At 41.5% G+C, this 22,313-nt stretch overlaps 1 protein-coding gene across 6 annotated transcripts in view; it reads left to right on the plus strand.

Annotated features, from left to right (window-relative positions):
• Window positions 1–22,313, plus strand: part of AFF2 (ALF transcription elongation factor 2) — a 401,939-nt gene that overhangs the window by 283,942 nt on the left and 95,684 nt on the right. For all 6 annotated transcript variants that reach the window (XM_082207167.1, XM_082207166.1, XM_082207168.1 and 3 more), the window contains one exon: window positions 11,497–11,548. In XM_082207167.1, coding sequence (XP_082063293.1) covers window positions 11,497–11,548 — 52 coding nt within the window. The remainder of the gene's footprint in view (window positions 1–11,496; window positions 11,549–22,313) is intronic.

A 22,313-nucleotide genomic window follows, 5' to 3' on the forward strand; every position in this document is an offset into this window, starting at 1 on the left:
CATAGTGTTTAGTCTGTCTCGAAGATCTCCATCTTACCCTGCATACCCCTGACTTAAAGCCATGACATGGTACAGCATTAGAGCAGTTCAGTATATGAAATACATTATCAGTGTAATTTTGAAAAGGCAGTTGTGGTATATTGTCAGGAAATTTTGCAGCATGAGGAGCTGAATCTTTTTGTTGTTGTTGTTTGGATCTGAGATTTGGAATGGCTGTAGCTCAGTGGCAGAACACATGCATTGCATGCAGAATGCCCCAGGTTCAGTCCCCAGCATATTTAAGTTAGAGCTGGGAAAGACACTGATCTGTAACTCTGGAGAGTCACTGGCCACCAGTGTAATGAAAATAGAGTGTTAGATGACCAGTGGTTTGACTCAGTATAAAGCTGCTTCCCGTGTTCCCATGAAAGCACTATTATGAAGCCTGATCATAATGACATGTAGCAATGACATGTGGCAATATGGCTAGTTATGGACAGATCAGCCTAAGTCCATTTTATGTCAGTTTCAAATGTCTATTCTGTGCCAAATTTTGCAGACTTCCTGAAAGAATGTGCAAAATAATTGTTTACATTTGAATCTAAAATACCTGTTATGTATGCATTTGTTCCTTAAGAGACGTATTTTTGTGCATGTTTTTGGGGACTGCAACTATCTTACAAACCTGGAGAGTGGTGCAGTCTGACTGATAGTTGCATTCCAATCCACAAGCAAGTTTATCAACATCAGATTAGTCCACTGTGAATAGCAGGACTGTACCAATTCCTCTGTGAACATGTATTTTGGATTACATGGTAGAGTTAAGCCATATGGAAAAATTACTCCCCTGTTATCCTTTGGTACTGATTTCTGGCAACATCCATTTCTCGCATTATCCGAAGTGTGTCTTCCACACAGCTGAAAGACAGTCTCATGAAGTATGCCATTGTTTTCTGTTTCAACAACTATTATACGTTAATGAATGTTCAAAAGTTAGTGAAAATTTACATTCCCATATATAGTTTGTAAATTTCTAAAATTAGTTGTATATCCTCCCCCCCCCTTTTTGGACATACACCATTGAGTGACTGAGTGCTAGCTATCACTTTTAGGTACAATTCAACATTCACTAACATATTTTTCAGTTTTCGGCCATTCCCCGAATTCCTCTGAAATGATCAACATTCAACATACCTACCAACATCTACACAAGTAGATTAAGTTCCTGGCTTCAAAAGGTCACCCTCCAATTCCAGATAAACATAGTGGGGTGGGGGACAGGGACAGGGCTAGCATGCTTGTCCCTACATCACCTATATGTGTTTACACAACACAGATTACAGATGCCTGAAAAAAGATACCATGGCATGTCATAATTCCAAAGGTCATTTTGTTGTTGGAACACAGATCACTGCAGTTGATTGACTTCTCTTTTTATCTTTACTTCTGTGAAAGGAAGGGATACACCTATCAGAAGAGCTGAGGTTTCCGTTCACTTAGTAACAACTTGGTATTTGAATTGCCTGGAAGAGCTTTTTACATGGGGAGATTAATGGCCATCGAGATAAAGACATTCTCCTGCTAAAAGAATTCATTTCGTTTAATCCTTTTGAAATTAGGAGATGATATGGAGAGATGAGTAATGAAGTGCACTCTCTGATTGTGAGTTACCTAATAGATAACCACAGGGGTTACTTTCTTCTCAGTAGCTGTAATTACACTAATTACTGATATGGTGCTAAGGCAGATTGAGTGTGACAACACAAAATGGAGTGTTTCTTAGCAACATAAGATCTCCCTCTACCTCATCAGTTTGCTGAGAGGAGAGAACTTTAAAAGAGAGTGGATGAGTCCCATGGGGTTGGGAGGCATCAAGCAGGGCCTCCCAGATATAGGATCTTCGCCTTTTCCTATTTCCTGAAATTTCATTGGAATCGCTTTGCTCGGATTCCATCTTTCAAATGAAAAAGCCTCACTCTGCAATGAGCAAGTCAGTTAAACAGTTTTCTGCCCATGAGTGGACCCACTTATTTCTGAAGGTTTACTCACAAGAGCAAAGCTTTGACTTAGCTGCAGAGAAACTTGTTGGCAAAACACACAACTTTTCAAGCAGAAGATCCCAATGCCTGGTGTCTCCAGATAGGGCTGTAAAGACCCTTGTCTGAAACCTTGGATGGCTGCTGCCATTCCCAGCCACCACTGAAAAGTATTGGGTAGCAAGAACCCAGAGAGTTGCTACCCATAAGAGTAAGTAGTGTTGGCTTAGGTGAAGCAATGTTTCAGTCTGATATAGGACAGCTTCCCATGACCAACTAGTTCAGCATGACACATGGGAGGATGTACTGTGTTTGGGATATTGGCTCAAAAAAATACAGCAACATCAACACTATTCAGTAATATTCAACGAACAAAGCCATAACCAAACACAACAACAACCAATCATATGCATAAGCAACGCCTAAATAAATACACTAATTATGCTGTATTTTACTCACCTGGGAGTAAACTTATTGAACTCAATGGAACTTACTTCTGAATAGACATGTTTAGGGTTGCACAGTTAATACCATTCAATCACACTGTTGGTTATCATTAAAAAGTAGCTCAGCCTGCCTCATACAATCAGTTTTCACTCCTGGAGTGCAAGCTGAAATTTTGCCAAGACTTGACCAGATTACCTCTGCACCTCTTCTCTGCTGCCAAAGATGTCCCTTGCATGATTCAGTTCTGCCAATCTGTTTGTCATGGTGGTAGGGCAGTCAACCCAAAATGTTCTCCTTGCTCTGGGGGGCCTGCACTTATCTGTCACTGTACAGAATGTGGTTAACAACTTCAGGTATTTTATCTGTAAGAGGTTTAAATAAATAAAAAATTAAAAACCCAATGACCAAATTCACATTTCCTTCAGATGAATTTTCATATGAAAGGTGCTGTATCAATATTACATTTTAAAATCAATCCTGTGATTCATTTAATTTTTATCCAACCTTGCTACAAAATGATGCTCAAGGCAGCTTACCACAATAAGATACATGGTATTTTTAATTAGTTTTAGTACTGTTTTCATTCTTTCCTATTTTATGTCATGACTTTATGCATCTACATTTTGTAAGTCACTCTGTGGGTGGCAGACCCACTGAAATTCATGGACCTGACTAACAGCTGAGTCAATCAACTAATACATTAAGAGAAGTTGTCTCTAATATGTCCTACTCAGAGTTGATCCACTTAAATCCATGGACCTAAGTCATTTCTTCAGTGAATCTACTGCAGGACTAAATTTGGATACTACTCGATGATGATGATATCAGCAAACAATATTATTAATATGAAAACTTTTCCGGGGGGGGGTGATTTGTTATTCTCTTCTAGCAAAAATACAACAACCATCTTGTGGCATCATAAAAACTAACACATTTCATATGGCATAAGGATAGTTTATGTCATAATATATTTGTTAGTATTTAAGGTTCTTTGTTCTTAATTTGTAAACTGTTCTATAACCCTAACTACCCTCATAGAGACCCTGTGAAGCAGAGCACTGTTTATTTCCATTTTGCAGACAGAAAAACTGATCACTGGAGGTAGAAACCTGCCCCAGCCCACATGATGAAGCCACATTCTTCAAATTAGTGATCACAGCTGACTTTTCCAGTCACCTCCAGGGGCTGCTTGTACAGCACCTGATACAGCAAGAGGAGCTGCCTGGGTAGTCTAGCATAAATGAGACCATACACACAAAACACATTTCTATGTAAGGGACCCAATCCAGGAATGGGATTGGTGCATGGGATACTGTCTCCATGCACAGATTTTCCTTGCTGGACTGGGGTGATCTGAGCTGTCCTCAGAACAGTAAGGTAGCTCAAACTGAACAAAGTACAGTACAGTGGTGCCTCGCAAGACGAAATTAATCCGTTCTGCGAGTCTCTTCGTCTAGCGGTTTTTTCGTCTTGCGAAGCAACCCTATTAGCGGCTTAGCGCTATTAGCGGTTTAGCGGCTATTAAAGGCTTAGCGGCTTAGCGGCTAAAAGGCTATTAGCGGCTTAGTGGCTTAGAAAAGGGGGGAAGGGGAAAAAATTGCAAGACTCGCAAGACTTTTTCATTTTGCGAAGCAAGCCCATAGGGAAATTCGTCTTGCGAAGTGCATCGAAAAACGGAAAACCCTTTCGTCTAGCGGGTTTTTCGTCTTGCAAGGCATTAGTCTTGCGGGGCACCACTGTATTAACAAAAGGGGGAAATTAAATAAAACACAAGTTTAATCAAATGCAGTTGCATATGTCTATAATTGTTGAATAGCAAGCTAAATGATGCTTGTAAATTCTTTTTATTCTCCCGAGTTTTTTAAAAAGTTTTTTTAAAAAAGAAAAAGAAAAACTATAACTCTTGCAAATTCTCAGAGGAAATGTTTAAAAAATGACTTGCACATTTTGCCCAACAAGTGAATATCAAATTTCAAGATTTATAGAGGGAATGTTTTAAAACAAAGGCTCCTCTTTCTCCTTCAAGATTACTCTGCCATTTGTTTTGAGTTCCCAACAACGGCCTAAAAAAAAACACCTCCAATGCATTACAAAATTACTTAAGAAATCAGTTGTTTGAGGGTTTCTTCCACAAAATATGAACACACATACAAACACATCTGATAAATACTTTTTATAATCAAGCCTTACATTTGTGCAATCCATCAGTTACTACTTTATCATTTTTAGGAAACCTTAAATTCCCACTGAACAATGCTTTATTATGCCAAAAAAAAAGGTGGAAACCGCCGTCATCTACCAGAGCTGTTACCCAATTAAAAAAATCAAAGTTCATGAACTGTATTAATTTTGGTTGAGATATATTATGTTTTAGTTGATAAATTTATCTGCATTCGTTGTTAAGTGTTTAGTAAGCACTTGAGAAGGACATAGGAAGAGCCTGCAGGATGAGGCCTGTGGCACATCTGCTCCAGCATCTTGGTCCCACAGTGACCAGCCAGGTGTCTGTAGGAAGTCTGCAACCTGGACACGAGCACAAGCACACTCTGCTCACCCACTTGTTCACAGCAGCTGGTATTCTGGTATTCTGAAACATACTGCCTCCAACCGTACAAGTTGGAAGTTAGCTATCAGGGTTAGTAACCATTGACAGCCGTATCCTCCATGAATTTGTCTAACTCTCTTTATAAAGCTTCGCCACAAAGTGGATATTTTAAATGGTTTCCTATTGTATTTGGGCTTGGCTTTGCATTTTGTATATGTTGCGAGCTGCTTTGTGAAGCACTGTTCGCAAAAGGAAGGTTGCAAATCCCTAAAACAGAATGAACCTGCATGAAAGCAATAGTTCTGAAAACAAGAAGCATACTTCCCTTGTTTTTAAATGATGCAACATGTGTCATTGTAGCACTTAGAAGTTGCATTTCCTCCTATGTAAGATAACTTTGGGTACTGATATCCCAAACTCCTTTCATCATTGAGCACCACCAAGGCAGCATCCATGTGGTTCACAGCTGGTCTCCCTTCCAAGCATCAACCATCCCCAGACCTGCTTAGCTTCACCACCTTATGTGCCTTCAGACCAATACCCTCTTTTAAGATGGTGTTTGCTGTGTGCAACTTTTACTGGTGTTAAAAACAATGGGGGTTTTTCTAAAGGAGGGGGGACTGCAACCCAGTTAATCAGGAGAATGTTGTTAGTTGGTTGGAAATGGGTTTTTGTTTTCTGAAATTGCAGTCTGAGAATAAGCCCAACTGGACTCGATGGGATTTCTGAGTAGACATTAAGGCTGTGTCTCAACTAATCTAACTGATTAAGTGTTGCAGCCATGAGAGTTGCAGTTGTACACCACCTTCCCTCAAACAGCCCAGGAATCGATCCACAGTGGTGGTTAATTTTTTAAAAAAATCCTGACAGCAACCTTCAGAGATAGGTCAGACTGATGTGAATCCCAAACATTATCAGCTACATCACACTGGTTCTCCTCTTGATAAAATCCTAAATACTGTGGAGAAAGCACAGTGGGATTTGATTCCAAGTATACATGTATAGGTCTCCTTTGTCAAGGACATTCTGTGAACCGGTGTAGAATCTATAGGATGGCCAAGACTGCATTGCTTAGTGAATGCAGAGTTGAACTCACAACTTCATTTCCCGTCTCTGTTAGGAACTTGTTCTCTGGCCTTCAATAAGTCACTCAGATTTTCATCTGTAAAATGGGAACAATAGCCACATGCTTTACAATGGAAAAATACCTGTGAAAATCACATAAATAGCAAGAGTAGTTTGCCACTTGTAGATGTCCACACACACACACACAAAACACATATGTATATGTTAACAACACATGCACCTATCATTCTCAGTAAATGCCTATGACAAATGCAAGTGGTTTCTATGTCTATGGGGAAATGGCAAACTCTTCATTATTACTCACAGGTTAAAAGCCTGTGAGACTTCACATGTGGGTTGGGAAAATATTTTGAGATGGAGAGGTATTCAGCCATAACCTTCTTTCTCCTGTCCTGTTTCAGTGAAGTACCACTTCCTGTACTTCACTCCCTCATTACATTCCTAGCCCTCTTTCCCCAGTAATTTCCCGTGCATGTTCTAAGCATGTAAATTCAGAGTGTTATGAAGAGAATTTTAGAAACTGTGCTTTATGTTGATAGACCGCCCTAATGCCTGCCAGTCTGAAAGGCAGAAAGGAACAGGCTAGGAATATGCTAACTATCAGATGTAAATGGCATTGCTCCAATAATGAGATCAAAATATCCTCTGTAAGCTCCCTCCCTCTCCCCCCCCCCAAGTGATATGGGGTATTAGCTATGGATGAGAAGACAAACAAGTATATGTATTTTCAATAATAATGCCAGTCAGGTCAGAGAAGAATAGAAAATGAAGTGAATTCCTAATATCCTTTGAGATCGCGTTCTTAGGCAATCTGTTTTCCCTTTTTATTTAGCTTCACTGCCTCCATTTGTTGTTTTTGTGTGTGTGTGTGTGTGTGTGTGTGTGTGTCTACCCACAGAGAGGGACACACACTAGCGTTGTCTTTTACTATCTTGTGAAGGTGTATTATATGTATATGTCTATGCACACATGCAAGCCCCCCTCCAAACATACGAACACATAATGAAGTTCTCAGTATTTTACCTAGCTGCCACCTTTTTTCAGAGCACACTATTCCATTCCCCATCCCACTCAGTGTTCCTTTCCTATCCTTCCAAGAGTCAATATTCTGAACCCACCAGTTGAGCATTCCCAGTCCTTTGGTGTTGAGCTCCATCCTCCACTTAGGGTCTCCCCATTGTTGTGTACCTTCAAACCTCAAGATTCTCCTGAAGCTGTTAATGCTACTATTTTGGCTGCATAACTAAATTTGCTGCTAGTATATAGCAGACATGTTCAACCAGTCGACCGCAATCGATGGATAGATCCCCGGGTGATCCTGGTAGATCGTGGTTGATTGTGAGATCCTTATTGATCGCTAGAGGGGGGACACCAGGGAAGGAATGTTTCCACTCCTTTCCCCCTCTCTATGTTCCTCTGTCGCATTACATGGGTAGTTGTTTGGCGTTTGCTGCAGTCGATTGTGGATACGATGATTGTCTATTTCGGGGTGTGGGTGTGTGTTTGATGTTGATTTTTCAGTTAGCAATGTATGGCATATCCCCTTAAAAAAAACTCAACAACTCTGGTCAGTCCTTGCCTTCCACCAACCCAGCCCATGTACACTCCTCCTCCCTTCAATGTCAACAGATAGTTCACTGCCAGTTTTTTTATCTCTTAAGAGTTGGATGTGCCTGGTATATAGTATATTGACACGTGAGAGTTGTTAACATCATGTTCAGAACTAGTTTTCACAGGGATTGCTAAGGCAATCCCCAGTGACAGAGCATCTAATTTGCATGCAGAAGGTCCCAGGTTAAAACCCCAGCATCTTCAAGTAGATCTGGGAGAGTCTCCTTGTCTGAAATTCTTGAGGGTTTCTGCCAGTCAGTGTAGGCAATACTGAGTTAGATGGATCAATGCTCTGAACCAGTATAAGGCAGCTGACTGTGTTCTATGTTCCTGAAGTAATTTGGCTTCAAATTTTGTGGCTGAGATTCATTGTCTAATTGTTTGTATCCAATGGCCATTAGAATGGAAACACCAAAGTTACAGGCAGTAGAAGATAACGTTGTTATCCAATGAAATCACTAATTGCTTGCACATGAGTGCTAAAGGCCACATTCACACCATGCATTTAAAGCAAAATGGTGTCACTTGAAACAGTCATGGCTTCCACCAAAAAATTCTGGGAGCTGTCTTATATTAAGGGTGCTGAGAGTTGTTAAGAGACCCTGTATTCCCCTTCCAGAATTACAATTCCCAGAGTTCCCTGGGGGAAGGGATTGACTGTTAAGCCACTCTGGCATTTTAAAAAAGCGACAACCCTCAAGCCGATGTGGGAATGTGGAAAACTAAAGCCTGGAAAACCGAAAAACTGAGAGAAACAAAAACTGACATATTTGCTCATCCCTTGGTAGGATGGTGGTGTTTAAGAACAGTTCTTCATCAGACCCTTTAGATGGCTCTGTCTCATTTAGTCATTGTGTTCAGTTTTATCATCTCTTCCTCTTTTTTCCTTTGTTCTTTCCATTTGTCTAATCTCCACTTTCCTTTATCCACTCTGTTTGTTTCTACCACAGTGTGTCAAGTAAGGATGTTTAACATGTAAGAGAATAAAGAAAATGTGCTCAATAAAGAAAGAGATCCTTCAGAAAATGATTAAAAGAAGATCATTTTCATGCTTCTCTCCTTATAATTTTTTTTAATAACACAGAACAGATTATTATTATTCTTTTAAAAAAATCTTCTAAAAGACAGAGTTTTTACATATTGAAAAGAGATGTAAGTTTTAAAGGAAGGATTTAGGCTGGAGCTAATGGTGGTCATCATTGTGATGTAGCCTTATCAGTAGGCTGCTATTTTTGTAACTGAATCTTAAAGGCATTTTTGCCCTTTGAAGAGAGTGTAATGTACTATGCTGATAAAAATCAAGGGTAAATAGAGGTTCTGTGGTCTGTTGTCATGAACATCACGGGCGACTAATGCCACTGTAGAAACAAAGATGGCAGCTAGATAAACAAGTAACGAGCACCCATTTGTCACCCCAAATCCAAACTGCTAAAGATTAATATTTGCTGAGGGTCTCTTGTTTTAGGTAGAAAGAAAGATCTGTGATCTTGGTCACACGTTTACGGGTTTGCACTTGACAGAGGCATCTGTCATTGATTAAGAGGTTAATGATCAGTAGTTTCAGGTCTAGATATTTCGTAACAGCTGAGCCACCCGACAACAGAGGTCAGGGAAAGACGAATGACTTACAAACCAGTTAACATGCATTCTTGCACTTTTAAAAAGTAAACAGATAGATTTAAAATTTGGGGTGCTAATAGTATCCATGGAACTTTACATACCAAGAGTTCAGAGGGACACCATAATGGAAAGTTGCTGAGTTAAAACGAGTTCATTAAGAAATATGGTAGCATTTTTTCTTGAATTGAACTTTAATGGTTCTCTCAAAACAGAAAGCAATTGCCTATTATGTGGCTGTCAGACCATTTTGCTCAGTTGTACCCTCAAATATTTGCAGCCACCTTCCAGGTTGCTTTATGGAAAAGAAATAGTATGCTGTAGCCCAAGAGAGATCATGCCACAGAATTCTTTGTTGACATTGAAAATGGCAGTCATGGATTGCTATATGTTAAAAGTATGTTTTGATCTTCACAGCCTTTTATTAACCCTTTTATAAGCAGCACATCAAAAAGTGGTGCTTCTGTGCTTAATTCTTTGCTGCACATCTAACATTTTTGTCATCAGCATCTTTTTTGTCCAGTTTTGTTTATTGAGTTACTTACTAAATGTAAATATCCCTGTGGAATTCTTTGCATTGTTCTGTGTGATTGTTACGTAAACAAACATTTCTTGAAATAAAGAACAGAAATGTATTTTCACAGAGCATAAAAGAGAACAAACTATTTTACAGTTTTAATGTAAAATGAAAATAAGTTCCCTCTGTTGTTAGTGAAGTTAGGTAAAGGTAAAGGGATCCCTGACCATTAAGTCCAGTCGCGGACGACTCTGGGGTTGCGGCGCTCATCTCGCTTTATTGGCTGAGGCAGCCGGCGTACAGTTTCCGGGTCATGTGGCCAGCATGACTAAGCCGCTTCTGGTGAACCAGAGCAGCACATGGAAATGCCATTTACCTTCCCACCAGAGTGGTGCCTATTTATCTACTTGCACTTTGACGTGCTTTCGAACTGCTAGGTGGGCAGGAGCAGGGACCGAGCAACGGGAACTCACCCCGTCGTGGGGATTCGAACCTCCAACCTTCTGATCGGCAAGCCCCAGGCTCTGTGGTTTAGACCACAGCGCCACCCGCGTCCCTGTTAGTAATGTTACTTTTATTTAAAATAAAATTAATATGAAAATATGTAGCACATTTTGATGCAGCAATCAACAAGGTTACTGGCTGTATTATTTAAAACCAGTGGAAAAAATTCAAAGATTATCAGATCGGCAACATTTTCATGATAAAGTTTTATTAACACTTTTCGCATTACAATAAAATGCAAAGTAATGACACAAAAATAATAAAAAGAAAAAGAATAAAAGAACAGAGAAAAGATAGAAGAGATAAATAAGTACAGAATCCTCTCTCACAGATAAATCTTAACTTTTCCCCTGTTCACAAAAGGGTGTGTCCTTGAACCTAGGAGCATCCCTCTCTTCTCCCAGCTTCTCTCCTAAGAGATTTCTTTCCCTGCCTCTCACACAGGGTCCTCCAGGCAGATTGGCAATCCAACCCATTAAGTTGAAAATGTAGTCAAAAACACAGGGGCTCAAACAATCTCTAGAACTGCACTATTTTGGTGTGCATGTACAGCCCTAGGGAGGATGTTTCAAAATTTTGGTTCCACCACTGAGAAGACCCTGTCCTTCTAACAGCCAGGACACTTGGAGCAGGGTCTTTAAGGAAAACCTGGATGTCTTAGCAGGTTCACATGGGAGAGGGAACTCCCTCAAATGTCACTGAGCCAGATCATTACCCTGAATTAACTAATCTAGTGGTGGTTTAAGATGTTGTTATCACGTGATCAGAACCTGTGTTCAAGTGGCAAGAAAGCTTGGTCTCTGATGTGACAGCTGTTTCAAAATCTATCATTGCATAGACTGAGCTCCTGCATAAGACTGCTAACTACTTACTGTTTTTAATATTATGCATTTAACTTGGACATACAGAGTAAGAACCTCCAAAGGTTATCCCTCCAAAACAACAGACAAATGCAATGGGTATAGCATGGAATACTATAAATAGATTCGTGTAGAATGTGCTCCACAGATTTATTATTTTAGTAGCTCTAATCTAGATGTGCTTTGGTTTTTAGCACAGAGATTGCTTAGTTATTTTCAAGAGAGGCTCAAACATTGTTCATTTTAAATAACCTTGCATTTTTTTCTTTCTTTGTCTTTTTTCCCTCCTGAAAGAATGCTTGAAGATGATCTGAAACTCAGCAGTGATGAAGACGATAATGAGCAGGTAACATTTTTGACATCCAGTCTGCTTTCTCAAATGCCTAATGTAGCTGCATGAATTTTTATGATATTTGCAACACTTTATCCCTGCCTGCCCAGAACCTAAATGTCATTTCCATTTAGGTAGCTAATGAGTAGCACCTCAAAAGACTTTGCAATTGCTTGTCAGTTGTCCTTCATTCCAGATACACCAGCATTTATTTTATCCTGATGAAAGTACTCAAGAGAGTACCTTTTTACTTCTTGCAGTTTCTTAATCAAACACATCTCCATTCAGGTATGATCTTCCTTCAGTCTATCTTACCAAAGGTATCAAGGTTGGTTGCCACTGTGGACACCATTTCATTGTGACTTCTATGAAAGGAGACCCATTACAACAGGGCTCAAACCCGTTTCCAGCCTAAGGGCCTCTTTCCCTTCTTGGCCACATTCCACAGTAGGCAGATCAGAAGAAAAAAATGTGTGGAGTAATGGATGTTAACATGACCTTTGCAAAGGAGGCATTTTTTCTATGCACATTCACACATCCCTCTCAGTCCTCTATCTAGGCAAGCAAGAGGTCAAGGTGCATTATAGTCAGGCAAAAATACTGAAGGAGGGTCAAAACATGACCAGTAAGGGTCATGTGGCAAAGAAGTGTGGCCTGGAGAGAGGCTCAAGGGCAGCTGGAAAGGCCTGGGGCATCTCACTCAGCCCCTGTGGCCTGAGGTTACCCCTCCCAGCATTAAAGCTTCCATTCAGAAGCTTATCCACATTCTGCAAAGCTGATTGTTTTCAGAATACTTTGGCAAAGGTGTAGAAGTCACACCGAGACACCTTCACATATATCAAATGCCCCCTTTTATTCTCTGTGAGTATTTTGAGTTTCTTTGGGGTGCCAAGGGAGGCAGAAAATAAGGGGTTAGATCTGGAGTCAATTTTCATTTACAGCTGTGCAGCAGCTATTAATGCTGTGTGCTCTCAGTTCACCGAAAGATCTAAAGATGCAAGCCTTTGTGTTTCTCTTTCAGAATGGGCTGCATAATCAGTATCAAATGCTTTTTTCAAAAAAAAAAAAGGAAAGAAAATTCTATTGATGGCTTTATAAAAGTATTGTCAAATTGTTTGAAGTTATCCACCAATATGGTCTCATTTCTATGACCCCCCCTCCCCCTTAAATATGCATGCTGGCCAGGCTACAAGGCACAAATTCTTAACAGCAGGTAAACATCTGCTTAATGTTTTATTAAGCAGTATCATTAAACTGAACTTAAGCGTTTTCTGCATTTTAAAATATTAGAGTTCCCCCAACTGCGTGGAAAGTAATGCAAGAGCCACCAGCATTCCCATGGCCAAATCACAGATGCAAAGTTGAATTTCCTGTGTACTGGGAAACTGTAGCTCTGCACCACGCTTCATCTACCCAAACTTTTATTTGTTATAAATATTTCTACACCACCCTTCAACCATATTCCCATGCGGCTTACTAAAAGAATTAAATAGTTGTGGCTCGTGGCAGAGAAACTGCTTTGCAGGCAGAAGCTCCCTGGTTCAGTCCCCCATGTCATCTCCAGGTAGGACTGGGAGAGCCACTGCCAGTGTACGCAATACGGAGCTGGTTAGACCACTAGCTCAGAGTCAGTTTCAAGGAGTTTCATATGTGAATTTGTGCATAGCTCCCAGTACGTTTCCGAGCACAATTCAAAGTGTTGGTGCTGACCTTTAAAGCCCTAAATGGCCTCAGTCCAGTATACCTGAAGGAGCGTCTCCACCCCCATCATTCAGCCCGGACACTGAGGTCCAGCGCTGAGGGCCTTCTGGCGGTTCCCTCACTGTGAGAAGCCAAGTTACAGGGAACCAGGCAGAGGGCCTTCTCGGTAGTGGCACCCGCCCTGTGGGACACCCTCCCACCAGATGTCAAAGAGAACAACAACTACCAGACTTTTAGAAGACATCTGAAGGCAGCCCTGTTTAGGGAAGCTTTTAATGTTTGATGTAGTACTGTATTTTAATATTCTGTTGAAAACCGCCCAGAGTGGCTGCGGAAACCCAGCCAGATGAGCGGGGTATAAATACTGTAATTATTGTTGTTGTTGTTGTTGTTGTTGTTGTTGTTGTTGTTGTTGTTGTTGTTATAAAAGAAAAAGTCCCAAAGTGATTTGCAGATAAGTAAAAAATATAATAATTAAATCACATAAATGTATTAAAAACAAATGTAACAGAACAATATTATATCATTGGTGCTCCCAAATACCTGGTAAAACAAAGCTGCCTTTGCCTGGTCCTGGTTCTAAAACAATGATAAGGTAGATGCCAAGCAAACCTCCTTGGGGTGAATGTTCTGTAAATGAGGGATACTGCAGAGAAGACAATTAAAATGGCATGTTTAATTTTTTTTGGTATCTAAAATTAAAATGTAAATACAAAATGTCACAAAGCTGCATCCAATACCCTGCATGACTTTCCCTTCCTCTCCTTTCTTCACATGCCCCCCAGATCTGCTCCAGAGGATCTGTCAACGTTCTGGTGCAGACTTGGTGGGTGAGCAAGGGGGATGCAGAGAAGAGGAGAGGAGGGGGAAGTTCCGTTGCACAAGCAGGTCTGCTGCATGAGCAGAATGGCAGTGTTGGATGCAACACACACACACACACACACACACACACACCGTATATTATATGTACTAAGCAGAAAAGAATGAATATATGGGATAAATGTCAGGTCTTTAGTCATTAGCTCTATATTTTGCACAATCAAATAACTTCTGCAATAATTGTTTCTCTTATTATGTGGCTTTAATGAAAGTAAATTTTAGAAACCACCTGGGGTGGGGCGGGAGGGGGGAGAATCGGCAGGATTAAAGCTGCATCTTTAACGCCCACGAAAATAAAAAATTGGCTGGTGCCAAAAGAACAGTACAGGAAGGACTGGGCAAACCACTCTGGAAAGAGTGTTCCACAACGAAGGCACCCACCACAGAAAAGACCCTCTGGCAGCAACCCACCTCCCTTCAATATTAGGATTTTTGTATTGATAACACTGGACACAACTAGGGATGTTAAAAAGCATTGATTTTATTTTCCACCCTGTGGCCATCATATGCTGCACCATTTCTGTTCCGCTGCAGTTCACCTTCTGCAGAAAACCACATTATTCAGCTCACTGTTTACTGTGGTAAAATCTAATAACTTAATTAATTATGTGATTGTTGCATGATTGTCGCATGGTGTGTTACATGATTCCACACCATTTCAGGGGTGGGGGAGACAGCATCAATAAGAACAGACTGGGAGTGGACTGGTCATAGTTGCCTGCCTGGCTTCCATTCCTGAACAGACACAATTCCTTGTACCATTCCCCACTTCGATGGAATTTCCCGGCATCCTTTGCCACAACCTAACTCTTGCCATGTGCAACCACTTTCAGGCAGGAACTAATTGCTTTGCATGGATATGCGTATTGCCATCTCCACCCAGATGGTTCACTGAACCCCGAGGAGCATAGTTTCTCCTGCAATTGTACATGCAAGAATCTGATCCTTGATCAGGCAATGTGTATTTAGCAGGATCAGCTCTTGTTGACTTCTCTTTACAATTTTTTTAAAAAATAGAAAAGAAAAACAATTTAAACCTGTTCCAAAGTCACAATAAATAAGAGCAGCTCAGTGTCTGGGTTCTTGTCTAGTCCCAATTAGCTTTGAGTTATCCAAGTGAATTGCAGCAGAAACTAGTATTTTAAAGAGCCACAGTTTACTAATCTTCTCCAGCCCATTCTTTGTTCTGCATTCTGCCCAAGAAATAGTCCTCTTAACCTTTGAAACGTGTGTCCTTAATCTAAAACACATTGCCAGAGTGTTGTGTGTTTTGGACCCAAGTAACTTTGATACCATTCACTTACCATTTTCTGCATTTAAGTATTTTCTTGGCAGAACAAATTGCTGAAGTGGATTTTTATCTTTTCAGCCTCACACTCCCCCCTCCCTTCTCCCTTAAACAATTAAATTTTACACATGTGGATCTCAGATAACCCTAAACTCCATTGCCACCTCCTACTTAATCCTTGTTCCTGATTTGGCTGTCATATTTCAGTTATTGTTTCTCTCTTGGCTGTGTTTGTATTAGATAATTGCATGCAAAATGAATTACTTGATCACTCCAACGCTTGTCGGGCCTTAGGTTGAGCCTCCCCTTCCTTCAATAGATAATGGAAGCATGGAACATTTCTTTCCAACTGTCTGTCTCGCTGGTGTTGTTTTAAAACCCTGATTAAAAACTGGCAAATTTGGAAGATATAGTTGTGCTGTTTTAAAGAGATATGGCATCTGAATCTTAATAGCAGGATCGGTTGTTGTTTTCCAGCGACCTCCACCTCCCTGCACCCATTATTACCCAGATCCTGAAAAGTTTGCTTACCTCCCACAATACCTCCTCCCCACGTTTCTATTTAGTTATCAGCAGAAAAGCTGAGGAATCATTCTTCAGTAATGGCATCAATACTGAACACACATACCGGGGGCAAGGTCATCCTGTCAAAGGCATGGGCTAGGGGAATCAGAAGGATTAGGATGAAACCAGCTACAAATAACTTTGATGGAGTATTTTAATGTAAACAGTTTGCCTTCCTTTGAGTTTCACTGACATCTTAGGCAGCACAATGTTTCCAGAAGCAATTAAGAACTGATTTTTACAGTGTATTAAAAGGCCAATATGGATGGTTTTCACCACCTCTTTAATAAGGGTGTGTTGAATCTTCAATAGTGTTACTTGGAGGAAAGACCCACTGAAACCATAAGCAAGTGTACTTAGGACCATAATCTCAACTGAGTGCGTGGGGGGGTGGGAGTTTCTTATCACTTTATACTGAGGTGATAGAGGCAAGAGGCATTTCCAAACTGTCTCTGTTTTTTGATCGGAATTAATCACATACCAGCAAATTCAGGTTGTTCAGTTCTTAAAGTTGCTTTGGAGCTGTGCACAACAAATCAACTCCACCCCCACTCCCCAATACTGGACTCCTCCCCCCCCCCAATAAGGAAAGTAACAGGGAAATATGCTGGAAAGAGCAGGATGGCATGTGCTTGACGCAATGTCATCTCACCTCCCCACCAACAAAGCAGGATGAATGCTCAATAGACAAGCCACCTGGAAACCAGCCAAGAAACCTGAAGTTTAGCAGATCAGAAAGAAACGTAGACCTTCAGCATATCTACATTTCGTCTCCTAGTGATTCCTTATAATGGCTCGTAAACATGTAATTGGTTTTTACACTCCCACAACCCAGCAGATGAACTCTGCAATGGAGCATTGCATTGACAATGGCAGCAGCAAGGCCTCACGTCTCTACTCCACCCCTCCTCTTTCTCTTTCTTTCTCCATGATGTCGCTGCTGTTATCCTTTGCTTTTGCCCTTTCCTCACTGGAGAGTTATTCATTGATTGAGAGAGGGATAGAGATTAGGGTCTGCTGCAGATTCCCCAAGGACCACAATAAAGAAGACCTTCATCATAAAGGAGAATCTAAGGGCAACAGCTGCAAGGAAAGGGAGGCCAGGAACAGCCTTTGCTGAAATGTCTTTCAGCGTGGCAAAAGGAATTTTAACCCATAGGGGGGCTCTCTTCAATGCAATAATAATGGGAACACAAACCAGACCTAGTTAGAGCAAGCAAGAGATAGAGATTCTCCCCCTGGGATGTCACCCTTGTATTTGTAGAGACTTGTTGAAGCCTGTGCAGCTTATCTGCTACTTATCTGGAAGGGTTTGGCGTTAAGCCGACAGACGATTTCCAACATGGACGCCACCCTCACATTGGGATTCTGAAAGGGAGGGGGTGAGTCATTGCAAAGAAAAGATCTCTAAATGTCAATCTTTGAAAGCTGAACCAGAGATACAAATGGGGACTTGGGACAGCTTAAAGCAGTGCTGCTAATTACCACACACGCCTTGGGAACCTTACCTGGAAATGAAACAGCATGTGCAAAGGCAAAACATCCCAATTAATCTTCAGGCGGCATTGCCTTAACTTCTTAAACTAGACACCAACATATTTTCTCAGAGGAGCAATACTGTGGGCAGATGAGAGATGCAATAGTTAAGGGGCATGTGTGCTCCATTGCATGCAGAAATCCCCAGGGTCAGTATCTTGTTAGTGGATCTCATGTAGTAGAAGTGAGAAAGACATTTGCTTGAGGCCGCAGGGTATAGCTGAAAGCCCAGGGTAGACAAGTCTTAAACTAGATAGCTCACTATTGGCCCACCAAGCCCAGAACTAGTCTACTTAGACCCATACTATGTATTATGGGCTAACAGTCCTGGACTAAATGGACCAAGAATCCATATTCTGGGCATCTATATTCATGTATTATTAGGATAGGCTATGTAGCACCCTCCAGATGATGTTGGGCTCCAAATCCCATAAGATTTCCAGTGGGAGGGCTGGGTTAAATGTTTAGCCCAGCTGAATATTGGTGGTTTTGGAGTGGCCCTGTCTTGTATTTTCATATAATGTCCCTGGCTAGGACACTATGTCATTCATCCTATAGCATCCATGGCTACTTCAAAGTATGCATTAGCTGGCTGGATGTGCAGCTTGGACTTCTAGACTTAAAAAAGAAAATGACATGGGGCACCTAACAAAGAGCAGTAAATGCTATTTACACACACGCCACTCCTGAAAGTCAAATAACTTTCTCTGTCACCAGCACTAAATGACACCCAGTTTCCCCCATACACACTTGCATTCAGAAGAAGGGACTGAGGGAGATGGAGGCAAACCTTTGCCCAGCCTTGGTTTCAGCCAGCCATGCCCTTTCCATTCCATTCCTCTCCATCACTGTTCTCCATTCCTGCCCATTCCACAGTCAGTCAGGATCCTGCAGCCACTAAGCATATTCCATCTTCATTTGGTTGTTATGGTTCCTTCTCTTTTAGTTCTTTTCTCAAAAGTATTTTTGTACTTCCAACTGCCTTAAGGTTCCCTCAAGTCAGCTGATACTTCCCACTTGCATGTAGATGTTTTCATTTTGGCTACTTAAGGAACCCCTCTTGGAGAATGAGTTTCCAGTTAGCAAATAGCTAAAAAGTCCAGGGTGCCAGAGCTCTACATCTGAAGCTAAGACTTCCGAGCCACACTCCCTATTTAGCCTATTGGACAAGGTAAAATTCACATTTGTTGCTACACCCACCTCTACTTCTGACCCCACCTACCACAAAGAATAGAAGGATGTGTCAATTTTGGTTCTCTCTCTCATTTTTCCAATCTTAAATTGAGTTATCCACATTTTGCAGCAATTTGCAATATATAGAAGAAGAAGAGTTTGGATTTGATATCCCGCCTTTCACTCCCTTTAAGGAGTCTCAAAGCGGCTAACATTCTCCTTTCCCTTCCTCCCCCACAACAAACACTCTGTGAGGTGAGTGGGGCTGAGAGACTTCAGTGTGACTGGCCCAAGGTCACCCAGCAGCTGCATGTGGAGGAGTGGGGAAGCGGAGACGCGAACCCGGTTCCCCAGATTACGAGTCTACTGCTCTTAACCACTATACCACACTGGCTCTCATATATATACTTAAATATACATATATAAGTATATATAAGTATATATATATATATATATATATATATATATATATATATATATATACATATATATACATACATATATATATATATATATATATATATATATATATATATATATGCAGGTTTTGGTGTCTTCGGGTGTCTTCCCGTGTAAGAGTTGGGGTGTCTGGGCGACGTTTCGACGAGGTCTCACTCGTCATCTTCAGGCTGGTGCTTTCGGCTTCTTGTTACTGGAACAGAGCAGGGTCTTAGTGTTTGAGTTCCTATAAATACTGTTGAGGGGGTGTGGTGTATAGCCTCCAACGTTCTGGGCAGAGAGGAAGTTCCTAGATTAGTGTGCCTTTTCTTCTTTTGTTCCTTAATTACTTGAGGGATATCTTGAGTGATTTCATGAGTGATATTCTGAATACCACTTAGGTGGGTCATTAAGTGTGGATTAGTTGCTAAAGCTTTCGTGTCTTGACCTCTTGAGCTTGTGAAGAGTTTTTCGAAGATGGCTGTGCTGCATTTAGTTGTGCTCTGGCTTGGCTTCGTGTATAGGGGCGAGCTGTGGTTTTGTGCCCTGTGCCAGCCAGATCTGTGTAGGGATTGCAGGGGGGTGCAGCATCCGGAGGTGCCACTATAGTTTGGCTACTGGATGGAGTTTGTAATTTATCTGTGGAGAGGGTCTGGGTTTGGGTCTGGTGTGGTTGATTGGTGACGGCGTTCTGTGTGCCTCTGGTTCTGGTGTCGGTTTTTGTGGGGAGGGCTAATTTCCAGATGTCTGGCAGGCGGGACGTGTCGTCACGCTTGTTCATGTTGTGAGGGTGTTTCTCTATCTCGATGGCTTCCATGATTATTCTCTTGTGGTGATGTTCCATGTTAAAGAGCAATCGACCAAAATCGACCCAGATGAAGCCAATAAAATCAGACTTGAAGTCACCAACATCCTCTGCTCCAGCAAACCACCCAGAAGCAATTTACACAAAGAAGAACAGAAAGCACTCACCAACCTGAGGAAAGACAACAACATAATCATTCTCCCAGCAGACAAAGGCAATGCCACTGTTGTGATGAACACATCGGACTACCAAGCAAAACTATCAAATCTACTCCAAGACCCTACCTACCAACCTATAAAAACAGATCCCACCACCTATCTGGAAAAAACCACCAAATCCAAAATAAAAGCCTCTCCTATCAGTGAAGAAATCCAGCTAAGAATCATCCCCAGAGAAAAATCATCCAGATGCCCCAAACTCTACGGTCTCCCCAAGATACACAAAGAAGGAACACCACTCAGACCAATAGTCAGCTCCATAGGCTCACCTCTACAAAATCTCGCTAAATTTCTCGCTAAGCAACTTCAGCCCTATGCAGAATCCATCGCTTCACACGTTACTAACTCCTTCCAGTTCATAGAAACAATAAAGAAGCAAAACCTACATCCCGATGACCTACTTGTAAGCTTCGATGTTGTATCTCTCTTCACTCAAGTGCCCATTAATGAAGCCTTGACAGCCATTCAAAACAAATACAATCCCCCCGAATACATCCTGGACCTGACCAACCACTGCCTAACCAACACGTACTTCATCCATAATGGACAAAGATACAAACAGATAGAAGGAGCACCTATGGGATCGCCCCTCTCACCGGTCATCGCAAATTTGTACATGGAACACTTTGAAACCAATGCTTTAGATAAGTCAGAACACAAACCCAAACTTTGGCTCAGATATGTTGACGACACCTTTGTAATTTGGCCACACGGGAAAGAAAAACTAGATAGCTTCCTCACACATCTCAACAGCCTACACCCCAAAATACAATTCACTATGGAAATAGAAGACAACAACCAACTCCCCTTCCTTGACGTCCTAATCTACAAAAAACCTGATGGCTCCCTAGGACACACTATCTACCGGAAAAAAACACACACCAACCGCTACTTACATGCACAATCACACCACCACCCTGCACAAATAAACTCCGTAGCCAAGACTCTCATCTCCAGAACCAAACGCCTGGCTGACAAAGACCACTTGACAACTGAGTTACAAAATCTCTCTAATGTGTTAATCGCCAATGGATACCAGCAAAACAGGGTTACCAAGCTAATCCAAAAAGAAACACCCCCCAAAAACCAAGACACAGAAGAAAACAATGGCATGGCCCTCCTTCCTTATATCAAGGGCACTACAGATAAAATTAGCAAAATCCTCCATAAACACAATATCAAAACAGCCTTCTGCACCAACCAAAAAATAGCCAATATCCTCAGAAACCCCAAAGACAAAATCCAGTTGGAAAACCAAGGGGTCTATGAAATACCCTGCAAAGTCTGCCCAGCCACGTACATTGGACAAACAAACAGACGAATAAATGCACGTATCGCAGAACACAAGAATGCCGTCAAAAAAGAAGAAAAAACTTCCTCTCTTTTCCAACACATGAAAGAAACAGGACACGAAATTAATTTTGCAGATTCCAAATTGCTCTTTAACATGGAACATCACCACAAGAGAATAATCATGGAAGCCATCGAGATAGAGAAACACCCTCACAACATGAACAAGCGTGACGACACGTCCCGCCTGCCAGACATCTGGAAATTAGCCCTCCCCACAAAAACCGACACCAGAACCAGAGGCACACAGAACGCCGTCACCAATCAACCACACCAGACCCAAACCCAGACCCTCTCCACAGATAAATTACAAACTCCATCCAGTAGCCAAACTATAGTGGCACCTCCGGATGCTGCACCCCCCTGCAATCCCTACACAGATCTGGCTGGCACAGGGCACAAAACCACAGCTCGCCCCTATACACGAAGCCAAGCCAGAGCACAACTAAATGCAGCACAGCCATCTTCGAAAAACTCTTCACAAGCTCAAGAGGTCAAGACACGAAAGCTTTAGCAACTAATCCACACTTAATGACCCACCTAAGTGGTATTCAGAATATCACTCATGAAATCACTCAAGATATCCCTCAAGTAATTAAGGAACAAAAGAAGAAAAGGCACACTAATCTAGGAACTTCCTCTCTGCCCAGAACGTTGGAGGCTATACACCACACCCCCTCAACAGTATTTATAGGAACTCAAACACTAAGACCCTGCTCTGTTCCAGTAACAAGAAGCCGAAAGCACCAGCCTGAAGATGACGAGTGAGACCTCGTCGAAACGTCGCCCAGACACCCCAACTCTTACACGGGAAGACACCCGAAGACA

Source organism: Podarcis vaucheri (genome assembly GCF_965113315.1).
Source record: "Podarcis vaucheri genome assembly, chromosome: Z".
Lineage (NCBI taxonomy): Eukaryota > Metazoa > Chordata > Lepidosauria > Squamata > Lacertidae > Podarcis > Podarcis vaucheri.